The sequence below is a fragment of the Taeniopygia guttata genome, chromosome 5 (assembly GCF_048771995.1).
Source record: "Taeniopygia guttata chromosome 5, bTaeGut7.mat, whole genome shotgun sequence".
Classification (NCBI taxonomy): domain Eukaryota; kingdom Metazoa; phylum Chordata; class Aves; order Passeriformes; family Estrildidae; genus Taeniopygia; species Taeniopygia guttata.
Window position 1 is genome coordinate 3,090,984 of NC_133030.1, and position 16,176 is coordinate 3,107,159.

A 16,176-nucleotide genomic window follows, 5' to 3' on the forward strand; every position below is an offset into this window, starting at 1 on the left:
TTCTCCAGACCGCAGCTTATTATGTACAGAGCCTTCTCAGAGGCCACGTAGCTCACAGCCCCCACATCCAGGAGTGTAATTCAGGATATCTTTTCTTTAGAACAGTGTTGGCATAGAAAATTGCATGGCTGTAAGATGTGGTAGCCCCAGAAATGTCTTAAAGCTCAGTGTCCCTTGCACAGGGACAAGAACATGGTACATCTAAGGAACATTCTTCACCTAAGCATGGGAGTTATTAGGCATTTAAAAAGTAGCTTGGAGTTGATTTTGGTCTGAGAGAGTTCCTGGAGTGCTCCTGATCTTTTCTCCTTTTCCTTGCAAGGGACAAGACAGAATAAACCAGATCTAAGCTGATGCACGTGCTCTTCTATTGTCAGAAGTTTTTTATTATGTCAAAATAAAAACGCTTTATTGTGTTAGAAATGAAAAGCAAGCTATAGTGACAAAAAAATAAAGCCTGTTTCAGATGATCCTTAGATGGATTTTCATCTCTGGCAACCAAAATCTTTTATCAGCTTCAGGTGAAACCATTTTTTACCTTGATCTGTTAATCTGCTTGGTTCTTAGCAGCAGTTAGGACACACCACAGTGCCTAATTGTGTTGCACTGATGGTGTGTGTGCCTCTGATTGTTTTGGGCTGAGTTTTTTGGGTGTCAGCAGCTGGGGTTTGTGGTGTCTCCCTGCCACACAGGGCCATGTAAGAAGGTTTTGTTTTCTGACTGGAAGGCAGGAACTTTTTCTCAGTGTTACATGAGGTTATTTAAGCAACTTGGAGAACCTCTCACCATTATTGTCTTGACCTCTGTTCTTTTTTCTGCATAAAATACATTTTATGAGTAAAATACACAAATTTATGTAATTAAGTCCCTGTCTCAAATTTAACTTTCCCAGTTACTATATAACCATGAACATATATACAATGAACCAGCGGCACAAATGATTTTTCTAGGGGAGAAAAATATTAAATAGCTTTAAGAAATGTTGCTGCTGTTTTCATCTTTACCTGCAGGAAGGAGAATGGTACAACATGCCTTTTCCTGACTTTTGACTTTGCAGGTGGTGTGAAAGCTGCCCAATGATGTTACAGCAGGGTGAGGGAGCAAATTCTTCTGTCTGTGGTGGTGTCTGAAGCAGGGGCAAGCTCATGGATGAAATGCTTAAGCAAGATTTCATGATTTCTGCAGGCACTTGTTGTCAGAAAAAAACAGAGATTACCCACTACTACAAAAAAATTACCCGGGAGCAAGTTGATCTGAAAATGTTTAGGCCTCCAAATTACTTCTTTGCAGAATTCAGTTTTTTAAATGAATCTTCGTTTGGAGTTTTTAAAATTACTGTTAAATGAGGAATATTTTGAGATGATCAAGGATCAGAAGGTCTTCACTGAAAAAGAAAGATCTTTTAATGATAGGAAGTTTAAATCTATTAATAATATTATTAAATATGTTTAAATCTATGGCTATTTCTTGTATGAGGAAATTAAATCTGCACGATAGTTTAACTCTTCAGCATGTGTTTTCAAGGTAACATCTCAACTGGAAAACAAGATTGATTAACTCTAAGGATAGCTGTGTTATAAAATTAACAATTCAAAGTAACCTCTTTTTTTGTTTAGAAAAATACTTCATATGTAGTATGAAGTAGTACTTCAATGCTCTTAGAAGTAAATGGAAGTGGTTTGTATCTGCATGTATGTGAAATGCATCGGGGTGCTTGTCAGCTCTAGTTTGTACTTTGACTTTCTCAGAACCTTTCAGTGCAGTGTTCTGTTTCTATTTTCTCTACCTGTCAGAAATCTTTGGTTTGAAAGCTTGCCTGCTTTCTTGTTGGGTGGATGTAATGGAACTCTGACTAAAGTTTTTTTTTTTTCATTAAATGGCTATTATAAATCTGTAAACTTAATGAAAACTGTAAATTCTAAATCAAAATTTTCATTTTTGTGCAGCTTTCCTACTTTTTCCAGAAAGCCTAATTTTTACTACCATAGTAATAAGTTTATTGTATGCAAGGGTATTTTTTAAGCAAGCTATGATAAATCTGAAAATATAACTCGGTACATCATCATTCTCATGAGTAGTCATTACCAGGTTTTTGCAGTTCATTTGTAAAAGCAAAAGATATAAAATAGGCTTTCTTTATGTCTTTTGCTGAGCTGCTGTAACACACAGATACAGTTGTTCTATTTCTGCAATTTTATTAAGACATAAAGTTTATAAAAGTTTTCATAACTTCCATTGCCTGGGACCTCAGAGGGTGTAGTGGCCAACCCCAGAAAGAGACAGAAGCAGCTGTCTGAAATCTCTTTTTTCAATAATTCTAGATGCTATGTTAATTTATGCACAAGAAACAAAGTAGCATATATTGGTAAGGCTATGTATGGAACTATACACATTAATAGTTATTAATTATAATCTTATTAGTTATTAATATTAAATGTTAGTAAAGGATTAGTATGTTAATGTTTAAATTATGAATAATAAATAATAAAATAAATGTAAATAAAATAAACAAAATGTAAATAAAATAAATATTCATATAGTAACATATTAATAAAATTAAGTACTAATTTTATTATTAAATTATAATTTCAGTTAATTAGGGGTTAATATTAGCATTAATTAATAATTCATTGTTAGATAATATATTAGATATATAGTATCTAATATAATATTAGATACAGATATTAATTATTTATTTAATATTAAATAAGTGTAACACCAAACCAAAGATGGACATGGGTAAACTTCCATTGTCTCCTTTCTGCATGTGTCTGTGCCATGTGTACCCACACAAAGCCATGAGTGTCTCCTGGATATTTATGGTCCCCATAAGCCCTGCCTGTGTGCAGTGTTTGTGTCCCACCTTCAATCCAGATCCTTCTTCTAAAGGTTTCTAATTTGCTTTTTATGTCTCCACAGCCAGTGCATTGTAACAGAGCTACTGGCTAGCTCAGTGTGGGTTTAACCCTTGAGGCATGTCACAGTTCTTCCTTAGAGTCTTTGCTCAATGAAAACACAGTTTTCAGCTAAGCCTTGTTCTGTTTTAAGCACACAGAGATTCTCTGCCCTCCAGCTTGCAGGGATGGGTGTGATAAAGTTGGGGCAGGAAACTTCATTGCACTTTATTTTGCCAGTAGGCGTAGAAGCCCATTGCATGAATTCTGAATTCTTCATGTGTCGTTCATGCTTTTTCAGTAGTGCAGCAAAGGCAGAAAGTATACATTAGAAACTTTTGAAAAATTCAGAACTGAACATTTCCCCCTTTCCTTTCCTGTGTTTTTGTCCATGAGATATCCATCATGAGTAGATGTCATGCCTGATGGTTAACAGAAGAGAAAATTCAAACCATCCTGTTGCAGTGGCTTTTAGCTGATGTCTTTGGGCTGTTGTGGTCTGTTGGTTACTTGTGAAAACTTACAGGAGCTAATAAAGTTCTTATGTTAAAATTGGCTTACATTTGCTATGGGAAAAGGCTTAAATAAGCTTAAATATGCAGGGAACTTGCCCACTCTCAGAAATGGAGTAGTTTAGGAGTCAGCCTCTAAAGAAAGATTACGAAAAAATGAATATAGGTCCTACTCAAGATGAAGTGGAGCATCAAATGTGATATTTCCATTCTGCATTCTTTTACTTCTGTAATTCATTTTTCCAACAATAATTACATGGGGTTTTTTTCTGCTCAGTATTAGCAGGAGCTAGTCCTTCAGAAGAGGTCTTTTAATCAGGCTTTGTTCCAGATTTTACAGCTGCCCATTTTACTCAGATAACTGTGTTAGCAAGCTGGAGCGGGGGGGTGTGGATAAAAATCTGAACTGCCATTTCTGCTGGAGGTCGCTGACATTCTTTTGCTCTCTACCTGTAGGAACTTCCAGCCCCTTTGCTTGATGATTCCCATGGGAAGGAACTGGGGGACGAAGCAGCAGCTGTGAAGTCTGAGGATTTGCAGGATTCTATGAAAATAGCCTGGCGCTACCAAAATTTACCAAAAATGGAGGTAATGTCTATTTCCAGCTTCTTTCCTCTTGCACTCAAAATGAATTTGAAAAGCAAATGCTTTTCAGTAGGACCTAGACAACGGAACTACTAATGGGCAGTGTTACAGGATTGCTTCTTGAGGGAAAACTATCATACACCACTGAATATTTTAATTATTAGTGATGCAAAAAGAAAGGGAATTTGAGAGTTTGCAGGTACTCTAAGACTCAATACAGACCATAGTAATTTTAAAATACAAAAGAACATTTAAGTTCCATGGGATTTTTCAATGAGTATTATCAAATTAAGACTGCTTTTTATGAAAATTTGGATCAGGTGCTTGCTTCCAAACTTGGCCCAAATTTATTTGCACACAAATTACTTAAGTAGGTTTAACCAGTACGGCTTACTGTATGTCTGCACTGGAAGTACTGTGTTGAAGAAGCTGTTGACCTGCTTATCCATGTGCATAACAACTAAAGCAAGCACTTGAGATTCTGTCAGCCTCACTGTCACTGGGAGCAAATCACTGTGCAGGGACAATGTAAGGAAGAAGCTCAGTGGAGAGTCTTTCAGAGTTTACAGTTAGTGTTTTGTGAATAATCAATCTCCCATGGCTGGTGGCTTTCTTATTTAATCCAGTGGCACAATCAATCTTTAACAAAATTACAGCATTTCTGTCTATCCAGAACAAAATCCTGGTTTTGTCTATACATTTTAGTCTACATTTATAAATTGTGGTTTAGATGTAGTCGTACCTGCCCAGTAAGTTCAGTTGTATTCTTAAAAACATAATTGGAATGTGACAAAATGATCTTACAAGGCTTGGCATGTTTGGTTTTCTGTGAAATTGCGCAGACATGGCTATATAGTTGTGTCAGAAAAGACTTATATATGGTGACATGCCAAATCAAACAGCCTCCAGGGTAATCATATAATCTCATCAATTTTTTTATTGTGGAGCTTGCTGGGCCACTCTGAACCGTCCCCAAAATAATTTGTCTGTTTTAAAATCTGGCAGATTTCCTCGTACATTGATATGAAAACAATTGTATGTTGTTAACAAATTGAGTTCTGATGTTCTAACAAATTAGAAAAACTATTTGAAAATTCATCTTCTTTAACTTCATAGCAATATCCATTTCTTCCTCTAATGTAGTATTTCTTGAAAATATGCATGTGCCCGTGATTATTGAAAATTGATTATGTAAGGTAGAATAAGATGTTCAGTCTTTTGGAGGGAGTTTCCCTTGTTATTGTTGCTTTTTGAATTGGACCTTGATCATTCTCAATAGTTGAGGCACAATATTTTTGTGTGTGCTAAATTTATTCAAAAATTAAAACACAGAAAATATAAATCTTAAACTATCTATATTTAAAATTCCTCAGGACATTTTAATTGGTGAAAAATTGCTTTTAAATTGATATTTTTCTATATTTTGTATTGCAGCTATCATAAAATTTTGTCTCTGTTCTATGTTAGTTGGATTGGTGATTATACTCCATTGAGGAAAAATCTGATACTGCCTTGCTACCATAGCAATACATTTAGTTCAATAATTTAATGAACGACTTTGATTGTGATTCCTTTAAATGTTCCTTTGCTGGTAAAAACCAATGTCGAGTAAAATTCCAGGGCATGTTTTCCAAACTGATTGAGTTAATATGCCAGTGCATTTTCAAAAACTACTGTGAAATAGTTTCAACTGCAAAACAGAAAAATTAACTTTTCTTTTAGCTAGAACTCTAAACATGATAGCAGAAACTCTTCTATCCATTATCTGGCTAAATACAGAGATGGAATGCTGAGTAAAAGGTGTCTTTGTGTTTTTTTGATGATTGATTTGTTTACTTTTTCTGAGTAATAATAGATTTTTGATTGGTAGTTCAGATATTCCCTTTGCATTTATTTGACCCTGGTTAGACTAGCCAGGTACCTCATTTTGTTCTTAAGCATGGTTTTTATATGAATGCCCTTCACAGCTGTCACAGTTTCTCTCTACATATTGCACATACTTTGCATAACAAAAAAATAGAAGATTTATAAGAAATCTGTCAGAGTTAAAGGCCTTTTTATGCTTGCTGTGCCTTCGCCAGTTTGTTACTTACATCTGTATCAGAGGTGAATTTAATTTAAACTTTTGAGTATACGGAGAGCCTGTTTTGCAATGCAAGACAGTGTGGTTTTTCCGTTTTTTTTGGGGTTTTTTTTTTTTTTTTGAATGAACTGCTTATGTTCTTCGGGCAATATATAAACTGTCACAGCATGAAATCAATTTTCTGCCTTGGTTCATCCTAAATCTGAGATTTCTAGCACATTAGTATTGCAATTAGAAACATTAACAGCAGACGGTCACATAAAAGCGCGCTCTGCTCGCTGACAACTTAGTGTATTTCACCTTGTGCAAAATAGGAATCCAGGAAAGAGCTGGCCTGAGCCTCCAGCCTGCTCAGATTGATGCCTTAAGGAGCTGGGACAGAGGCTAGACAGAGTTAAGAGGAATAAAGTAGAGATTTATTGAAGAGCCTTCCAAGGCCACACCCTGGCAGTACCTGGAGTGCTCCAAGATGGAAGCAAAAAAGAGGGCTTGGTTAGAAAATCTCACATTTTTATAAGTTTTAGTCCATTTGCACACAGGAGCCAACTTTCCAATGAATAGCTTCAAATGATGAAGTTTCGTCCTCCTTGCTCATTTGCCTGCCCTCCTCTTCTCACACTGTTTATGCTTTGGGCCTGAAGTTTGAAGAGATTGTGCTTGAGTCTCCAGCTGGAATAGGATTGTCTTGTCTCCATCACCCTGTGAAAAGATCCTAGTAATAACTTATAATAAACTAAACGATAACTTTATGTAAAGCTAAAAGCTTTATATAATCAGAAAAACTAGAACAGAAACCCAAGGTATCATTATCAGAGAGGGATGGTGAGTGTGCGCTGGGCGCTGTGCGCGCCCGCTCTGCTCTTTTCCATTATTCATGCTTCCTTGAGTCAGGTAGGCTTTCCACGAGCTCCCTGCTAAGCCTGGGAATGCAGGACACTGAGCCCTATTCAGGGCCCTCTGCCATGGACCCAGCTTTTATTGCTTTTATGGGGTTTTATTAGCGCCAAATCCCAGGCTCCACCCAGTTTGTAGGCGCTGTGCTCATTCTTTGGCAGCAAGAGAGGTTATCACCTACCTTAATCCGTGCAGCGGGGTGGATTAAGGACACCAATGTGCCTCAGGATTCTCAAAGAGGATCCTGGAAACTTCTTGTTTCTTCTTTTTTGCTGTCTTTACTAAACTCTTTTGGGCCTCAGGAAGGATTTGCATCTGAAATAGGCAACCTGGAGCTTTTCTCAATGAAGACATCAGATCAAAGTTCAGTTAGTCAAGGCCTTTCTAAAACATTAAGGGGGCTTGGAAGTACACAATAAAAAGATGAGCTCTGGCAGAGATTGCAGTAAAAACATTCTGATCTGTAATCCGGATAAAGAATAGATTATAGGCCAAAGAACAGCCCCTGTTTAAATTGCTTTCAGAACCTTTGTTTTGAATAAAGTTACATTTTGCAATAAAAAACATTTAAATTTTGATAGAATGTTATATTTTACTGAACCGCCTACTTTAAAAATCGGATACCAAGAAATTGGTACACTGATTTAGAGAACATGCTTTTCTATTTTTTCTTTTTAGTAAAACTAGTTTGCTTCTAATGATTAGATACTCATAAGAAATTCCATGGGTTTTTTAAATTAAAAGCTAATTACTTCTTTTAGCTAAAAGTTTTGGTTTCATTGGTTCTTCCAGGAAAATAGTGCCTTATTGTTAACTGTTGATTTTCTCTGGTAACTGACCCTGCCTAACAGCTATGAGTCAAATAATTTCAAAATATTTGCCCTAAATAAAATAATTCTAATTAATCTTAACAGTTTAATACATTTTTGGTAAAATACTATCTACTTAAATATTTTATGGTATAACAGTCTGGGAGGGAATCCTAAACAAGGACAAGGTGGTTAACTTTACATGTATAGTTCAAATAATGTTGCAAGTTCTGTTCTGAATTCCATTAATGTGGAATAAACAGATGCATTTATTTCCTCTATTTATTAGCACAGCGTGTTCAAAATGTATAATTCCTGCTGAAGTATATGTTAAATTTGGTTTATGAAGTTTTATATACGAAAAAAAAGATCTGAAGAAAACGTATCTTAATTACAGCAAATAATAGTTATTGTGTGTAATGATTAACCCACTATTTATTCCATTTTCAAGGAATTAAAAATAATTTAAAAATATTTCCTATTTTTCTATTAAAATCACTTCTATGAAGATGCAATGGTTTGGTTTTTTCACTGATCATAAATAAAGAGAAACATTTTCCAAGTCAGCTGAAAATATTTCTGTAGCACCATGTAATTGTCAGAGCCTGAAAAATCAAAGAGGTGGAACACATGATATTCTGCTGATTTCAGAGATCTGGCCTTTGCAAATTTGTGATCATCTCTCTAGAACTTGTGCAAAAATACATTCATTTAATTATCTGACTGCACTTTGGTGCTGCAACTTGGGATAGTAAAGTTTGAACTCTGTGTGTAAGATTCTCATTCAGGTATGACAATGAGGGAATGAAAACTTAGTAGTAAATATTATAATGTTTTTCTACCTTAAGCTTTTATTTAGGCTGAATGGAGGAAAAACCAGAGGTTGGAAGGGCATTGCTAGTTAATTACTTTATTTTGACAGATAATAGTTTAAGATTGTAATCAGTATTGTTTCTACAGGTCAGCCCAACAATGCATACAAAGTTTGGCCATTATTATGATATTTCTAAGAAAATGTCTCCAGAGCTGTGTCAGTCTGTAAAATTCCACAGTTTTTACCTCCATGAAGAATTGCCTTTCGAGCCTAAAATGAAAACGTGGTAAGTTTTGACACCATGGTCCTGTTGTGTTTAGATTTTGCGTGCATATTGGCAGGAAAAGATATTTTTGGGTCTGCACTTGCTGTGGTGATGGAGGGGGGATCAAGAGCAGTTTGGCCATGGTTGCCACTCAGTGCCACCTGCCTGGAGGGGCACAAAGACAGCTCAGAGCTCTGCTCCCAGCTGGGGGAGTGTTGGAGTTCTGGCTGCTGAGAATTTCAGACTTTCTGTGCTGACAGGCACTGACCCCCAGGAGAACTCTGCATTTGACCTGAGGCCGTGGAGAAGCTTCCAAAATGGAATTACAGAACTGGGATTGTGAGTGTATAGTTTGAATAGAGATGTGTAATGTCACAGGGTGGGAAACTTAGAGTGTGGGGTTTTAGAATATAGTAATAGATATAAAGCAAAATGGAGATTTTAGGGCAGTGGCTGGTCCTTCTTCTTCACTTTCTTCTCCATGGGTTTGGGTGGTTTTGTGCAATTGGATAAAAAGTCCACATTGCAGGCAGAGGTGGTTGGTTATTGGGTTAAAATTAACAATAATTTAGGTGTCATTTCTTAATTGGATAGTTTAGCTTTAAAAGACCTTGTAACAAGAGATAGTTAGCCATATTTTGCCTTGTTAGTGAAGAACTGCAGAACTCATGGCTGTGAGACTGTAACATGTACAAGAAATAATAAACACCTGAGTCTGAATGTGAACTATCCTCTCGAGTGCCTTCAATCCTGACCTCAACAGAGGAAGGAGGAAGCTGCAAACTGGCAGGGGAGGGAGCAGGATGGCAGTGACAATCAAGGCAGACATTACTAGGACAGCCTAGCTGCATGTTGGACCCAGCCCTGCTGCTGCCCAGTGTGGGCACTGGGAGAGCTGTTCCTGTCTGGCTGAGAATCCTCCCTGAGCACCGTGCCCCAGCAGCTCGGAGATGGGCTTGTCAGGTGGCTATCAGCCTTAAAAGGATGCCTGCAGTTTTCAGGGCTTAGGAGACAGGCCATCCTTGACCTACATAGCTTAGAGTGCTAGATCAGATTAGTTGATGATGTGCTTTTACTTCTTACGTCCTACAGCTTCACCTAAGGAAAATGCAATATACTGTGAATAAAATTACAATCACTAATTACGTCTTACAAAACATTTCCTATTCAAACTCTTCTGAGAATGAATAACTTATTATGTTTATGTCTGTCAGTAGCGAATTAAGGAAGACTGAGAGAAAATGAGTGACAGTAGCAAAGACTCATCTTAGCCTGTAGACACACGTCCATTGTATCTTCCTTGGAGACACTTCAAGTCAAGTCAAACATCAAGGCTGGACCAGCAATTTCTTTGTCCAGCTAGTCACTGAATTTATATAATAGTATAATTTATGTAACTTATATAATACCTGGCTTTATAGATCCCAGTGTATAGGGCCAGCTCCTGCAGGCAGTGTGGGATTCATTGGGATGGATTTCCACTGCAATGCACTCATATAAAACCTCAGATTTATGAAAGTGCAGAATGAACCACCTGTCTTAGAGCTGTAGCAAAGGAAAAGGCAAGTCTCTCTCTAATTTATTCTGTGTTACATGATCAAATGTCACTGCTTTGTAAAAGAAATTCTTGTGATAGTATAAAAAAACTCCCAATTTTAGGACAAAGCAGAGAACTTCCTTCTATAGTAAATATTTGAACCAACTTTGTTTAGATGTTAATGCTATAATTTCTAATGTTTAGTAGCAGACAAATAGAGGATGGACACAAAAATATCTGACATGTTGCAAGTGTTGTTACAGTTACTGAGCAATTTAACTCACTTTCTCTTCTCTAGCTAACGAGAATGTTGTGACTCATCCACTAACTATATGGCTGTCAAGTATTAATTCATTTTACATTAAAATCAAATTAACTCATCAGCATAGTATAAGGAATGGACTCTATGCATTTGAGTTTATAAGCCTTATTTAATGCTGATATTGTCCTTGTGTGCTAGTCTGATAAAAGTGCATCATTCTTACTATATGGGTTCCACTCTTTTTTTTTTTAGCTTAAATCTAACAGAAAGATTTGATTTATGTAATTTTCTGGCAAATTGGTAGAGCACAGAGTGATGAGGTAAGGAACATGATCAGAAGAAGCTGGGCTTTGGAAGGGTTATCTCCTTTTCCTCTCCCTGCCATCTCAACAAGGATTTCCTTCAAGAGGCCTCTCCCAAGGAAATGAAGGAATTGTGGTGTTTGGAGTAAAGGCAGGTACCAAAGTAACAGCCAGCCACCATCCCAAACATTGTCATGGAGGCTAAAAACTATATGATATATGACAGGGAGGAATAAAGGCCACACTGGGGATAGCAAACTCTTAGAAATCTGTGGGAAATGCAGAGTTGTGTAAGTCTTTCTTTACAGTAGGTCATTTGTCTTCTAATTCTGGTTATTGTCATTTCTGACCACAAGCACAGTTGGTTTTGGATTCCCTTTTTTAAAAAGTTTGAACTAGGTCAGTGTTAATACAAGGTGGGAAGGAAGAATTTTTCAAAATTACAGTCCCTGATATAAAGCTTGAAAAGAAGAATGGAAGTTCTTAGAAAATTGAAGCAGAGTTAGAAGCTGACATGCAGAGGATGTAACTCTGTCTTCTGCAGTCATGGGCTGCAGTAAACTGTAGTGGTAAAAATGCAGTCAGGAAACATGGAGATGTTTTTCTAATGATTGGCACAAGAAGTTGCCTTGCAGTCATGAGTTAGGAGTATTGTAGAATCTCCATCACTAAAAATTCCTAAGGACAAGCTAGGTAAACCTCTGTCAGACTAATTGAGGTCCTTTTCATCCCTGTATTTGTGATTCTTTAATTCACATTAGTCATGATGTCTAAATTAAATCCAAAAAATAAATCCATGTTATTTCACCTGAACTGTCTCTGTAATTGTAGCTAATGTCTTTTCTAAGATCATTTCAGAGTTTCCCTTGCAGGATCAGAGATGTAGGGACTTTATGTAGGCCAGAAACTCTTGGCCCTCTTGAGAAATCATGTATATTTATATGTATGTGCCTCTCTAGCTATCCACACAAGCACTTAGTTTCTTTATGGACTTGGAAAGAAAGGTGATTTTTTTTTACTGATTAGATTAAAACTGACCTTTTCTTTGCAATTAAAAATGAGTTTTGGAGGTTATCAGCATCCTTTGTTCACCTTAGAGTTTGGATCAGTGTTCCTTTTCTTTCCTGTGTTTTTACATGTGTGTGTATCTCGTTTTTGATAGAGGGAGGGGCAAAGCGTTACCCTGTAAACTGGCACCTGCCAGTGTAGGTATAACATTTTATAGCCATGTTTGTTCTCCTTCCTGCAGCTCTGGGACCTGATGGCTGAATTGGACCCCAGGGTTCCCTTGGGATAATCCCTCAAGGTGGATGGAAGTTCATTTCCCCATGATAAAAATTAATTGAAGACAGGCTGCAAAGCCAGTGCTCCTAAAGGCAGCAGTAAATGGGCCTGGGTGTTTGGGGCCAGAAGAAGGCACAAACCTTCTCTGTCTTGTCTCACTTTAATGTTGGGAAGGGCAGTTGTGTCCTGGTGCCAGTGCTGGGCCCAGGCTTGCAGGGATGTGTGGCTGACAGCAGTGTTGTTGCCAGGATATCCTGGTGTTCTGCACTGCTGGAGCTGCCACCCAGCAGGAAGGCAGGAATATCCTCTCTGGTGGCTCTGTGCACTGCAGGCAACACTGATTTTCTATCTCTGCTTTCAGTCCTCTTCTTCAGGGCAATTACCAAACAAGGAGGTTTGATAATCAAAGGAACCAAAATAAATAAGTTGTAGTTTTTCAGTAATTCTTGTGAATCTTACCTTAGGAAAGTATGTGCTTTTGAAAAAGGAATACATTTATCTAGAAACTAGATTTACCAATAAATTTAGATAAAACAGGTTTGACTGTCTTGCCTAATGGAGTCTCCTTTTCCATAACAAGGCTATTTGTCATACCCTTGATAACCCAACCTTTGTTAACTGCTTGGAAACTATCAGCAGAGAAGTCAGAGCCTTTGTTGTAACCAGGATACCTTCTTGCCAGCTCCTGCTTTATCCATCACTAAAGTGCTAAACAATAAAAAAAGAGTAAAGAAGGAATTGTTTAAACTCTTTATCAACATCAAGTCGTGTTTAGCAACAAAACCAAAATTAGAAATTGGAAAATAAGAAATCTTATTTCCTTCCTTAAATATTGTGACAAACATGGCCAGAAGGGTAATGCAACTAGCTTTTATAAACAGTGTTTCTACAATATTCTTTATGTTCTTATTTACATAAGATGGGTCAAATTCAAGGAAACTATGAATATTTTAGAAATAGGTAGAAGAGCACTTGTTTTGACATTTTTTAAAAATCTACACATATTACTTTGTTTTTAAATATTCTTTATTTGCTGCAAATCTCTTTCTGGTAGCTTAATTGAAGTTCTATTTTATTTCTTTGTTTTAATTTGGGGACCCTTTAATCCTGCTAGTGCTTTGGTTATTTTATTCTTTTATCCACTAACTTTTAAAAACAAGTGAGTAATGAATCAGAAATCAGCAAATATTTTGATTGCAATATATTCTCTGGCAAAATAAAATATTAACTGTTGTGATAATGCAAAGTCACAGAGAGAGAATTTTGGCTACTGTGGGGGGCTAAAGTTCACCCTGTAAACTGACAGCTGCCATGGTGTATAGGTAGAACATTTAATAGCCATTCCTTTTGCAGCTGAACACTGGGAAAGTAAAGGACTTCAGAAGTTCAGCTTGCTTTTTTTATATAGCAAGGCAGACTTTATGCATGAAATACCAGGTTGAGATCATATACTGCCAGTTAATTTTCAGCTCTGACTTTCATACAGGATATTAAATTATTAAAGTGCATCAGTTTAATCAGTAGACTTCTAGGGTACTAAATCTGAAACAAAAATGGGGATTAATTTGGAAACTTTCCTTTGTGTTCATATCAAAGAAAAATAATCTCCTAATGTTTTTTGCCACTGGTTGTTTCAAAACTCAAATTTATTAGGACCACGTGACTTTTTTCATTATAGATATTTATAACTCAAGTATATTTGAGGGTTGGGGATGTGTGGATACTGTTTTCTTAAAGGAAACACCCATTTTTGAGATGAAGCAATGGAGCGGAAGACAGATCATTGCAATTCTTACATGGTTGTCAGAAAAGTTGAATTTTCTCCTCTGCCAAGGGATGAAAACAAGTTTATTTGGGTTTTTTCCATCAGTAAAAATGCATTTGGATAACAGTCTAGGCTCTTAGTAAAGTAATGGGAATAATATTAATGATAATATTTCATTAATATTTGGGCCAGGTGGTCTCTCAAGTGCCTTCCAACCAGAGCTGTTATCAGACCAGGCACACATAAATTATGGAGAAAACAAGGCAAAATTTTTAGAGGTAAAACTTCCAAAATAACCTGTCCTATTTCCCAAGAAGTACAGGAAGAGTTTGAATCCTCAGCCTTTGATGGTAGTTAGTTAGACTGGAAGAAAATGTCAAAGCCAGAAAAGATAAAGGGCTTAATCTGCAGTGAGGAACCTGCATCAGATCCAGACATCCAACCCGGCGTGGTCCATGGGATTTAAGAAAACAATTTCTCTTTAAAAAGTGAGAACCTGAATTGCTCTTTGAAAGTAAAGAGCTTCTAAGTCTGACAAGATGATGTGTTGAACTTTCATTTTGTGTTAAGTCTGCTTAAATCCACTTTTAGCCAGTGGTTTGCTTTTGTTTGTTTTTATGAGTGTTATATTTTCTAAACAATACATAGAATAAATGCCACCTCGCAATTTTGCTGTCATGCAAATAAAGCTGTAAAAATGTATGAAAATTTTCATAGAAAGTCAGCTCTGTTCATCAGGGCATTGATTAGGTATACTTGGAATAACAACTGGGTAGATGTCTATCAGTTACAGAAGATTAGTACTGGGCTAATGGTTTCAACTCTTAAGTTGATACCTTAAATCATTAATCTTCTAGATGTGAGCCTGACATAATTAAGTTATCTTAATCCCTAGAGATTTTAGCTTTCACTAAATGTCTGAGCACTGAACTAATTAATATGAAGTAATCACAACTGCTTATAATGTCAACTTTATTCAAAGAGTTTGGGTTTGTTTTTTTTCTTCTCTGACACCTCTTTTCTGTGTGACACTTGCACTGAAAGCTGCATCTGTTCATATTTATTTTTTATACAGCTGTTAGAGACATAGAGGAGAATATTAAAATGTGTAACTAAAATATTTCTGCTTACCAACAGGAATATGAACAGTGGTTATGCAAGGCTGCTTCAGTCCATTCAGAGGATCATTTCCCAGGAAGGCTTTGATGGCTCTGATCCCCAGGTACTGAAGATCCTCACACTCCTCTTTAATCCTGTAACTCTTCTTGCTTTTCTTGCACAAGGTCTTGGACAAGTTATTAAGGAACAAATGATTTCTAAGCATTGCTGAAGTAAACAAGCAAAAAAAAAAATCGTGTCCGCCATGTTTTAACGTGGTTTTTTTGAGCTTTTACCTGTCAGATATATGCAGAGAAAGAAATGTAAGACAGCATTAGTAAAATGCATTTTCTGTGCAATTAGCTAATAAATAGATGGCCAAATATAATGTAAATAAGCAAAAAACATTTTCACCTACAATATTTGTTTTTCAAATTATTGCTTTCCTATAATCTGTTAGAGGTTCTTGAGGTTAAACATTTACCCCTAAACTTTCAAGTTTTTTTATTATTGTTTTAACTGGTGCGAATTTTTTAATTGATTAAATTGTAGTATTTTTATGTGGTGAGCATTGAAAGAGAAGTAAAGAAATAATTTTATATTTTTTAATTTAGTAATTCAATTTGCAAATCAAAACAGCTTATCAGCCTTCCAAAAATCTCTGTACTCTTCATAGAGCATAATGTGAGTAATCAAAAACACTTTTAAGTGCAGCAACATAGGCTGAAAGACCTTTTCTAATCTCAGCAGTGCCCTATAAGTTATTCTGTGATATTCAGTAACGTGGCAGTCCTTTGGAGCTGATGGTAATAATATAAGAAATTGTATATATTGATGCTCAATTGAAAGGTAATTATTGCTGTACAATAGAAATGCTACTGCTGTAGAAGTCAATTAGCATGGACTCTGGAGAGCCTGAAATGATTTAATACAAGTCCAATATCTCAGGAATATTTTAGGAGTTATTTTTGCAGGGAGGCAATGCAGGAAAGGATGTTTTTCTGTCTGCCAGCGTGGTTTAGGAACGTTACCTGCACCGAGCCCTCGTGTGTAAATGTCGGTGCTTGTGCTC

At 36.5% G+C, this 16,176-nt stretch overlaps 1 protein-coding gene and 1 long non-coding RNA gene across 3 annotated transcripts in view; one reads left to right on the forward strand and one right to left on the reverse strand.

Moving 5' to 3' along the window:
• Nucleotides 1-16,176, forward strand: part of ELP4 (elongator acetyltransferase complex subunit 4) — a 139,969-nt gene that overhangs the window by 29,754 nt on the left and 94,039 nt on the right. For both annotated transcript variants that reach the window (XM_032748551.3, XM_030273352.4), the window contains exons 4-6: nt 3,863-3,994; nt 8,738-8,877; nt 15,144-15,228. In XM_032748551.3, coding sequence (XP_032604442.3) covers nt 3,863-3,994; nt 8,738-8,877; nt 15,144-15,228 — 357 coding nt within the window. The remainder of the gene's footprint in view (nt 1-3,862; nt 3,995-8,737; nt 8,878-15,143; nt 15,229-16,176) is intronic.
• Nucleotides 6,473-7,503, reverse strand: LOC121470029 (uncharacterized). The gene is made up of 2 exons (XR_005980530.2): nt 7,150-7,503; nt 6,473-6,773 (listed from the first exon to the last, which is right to left on the reverse strand). It is a non-coding gene; the product is annotated as an uncharacterized lncRNA (long non-coding RNA).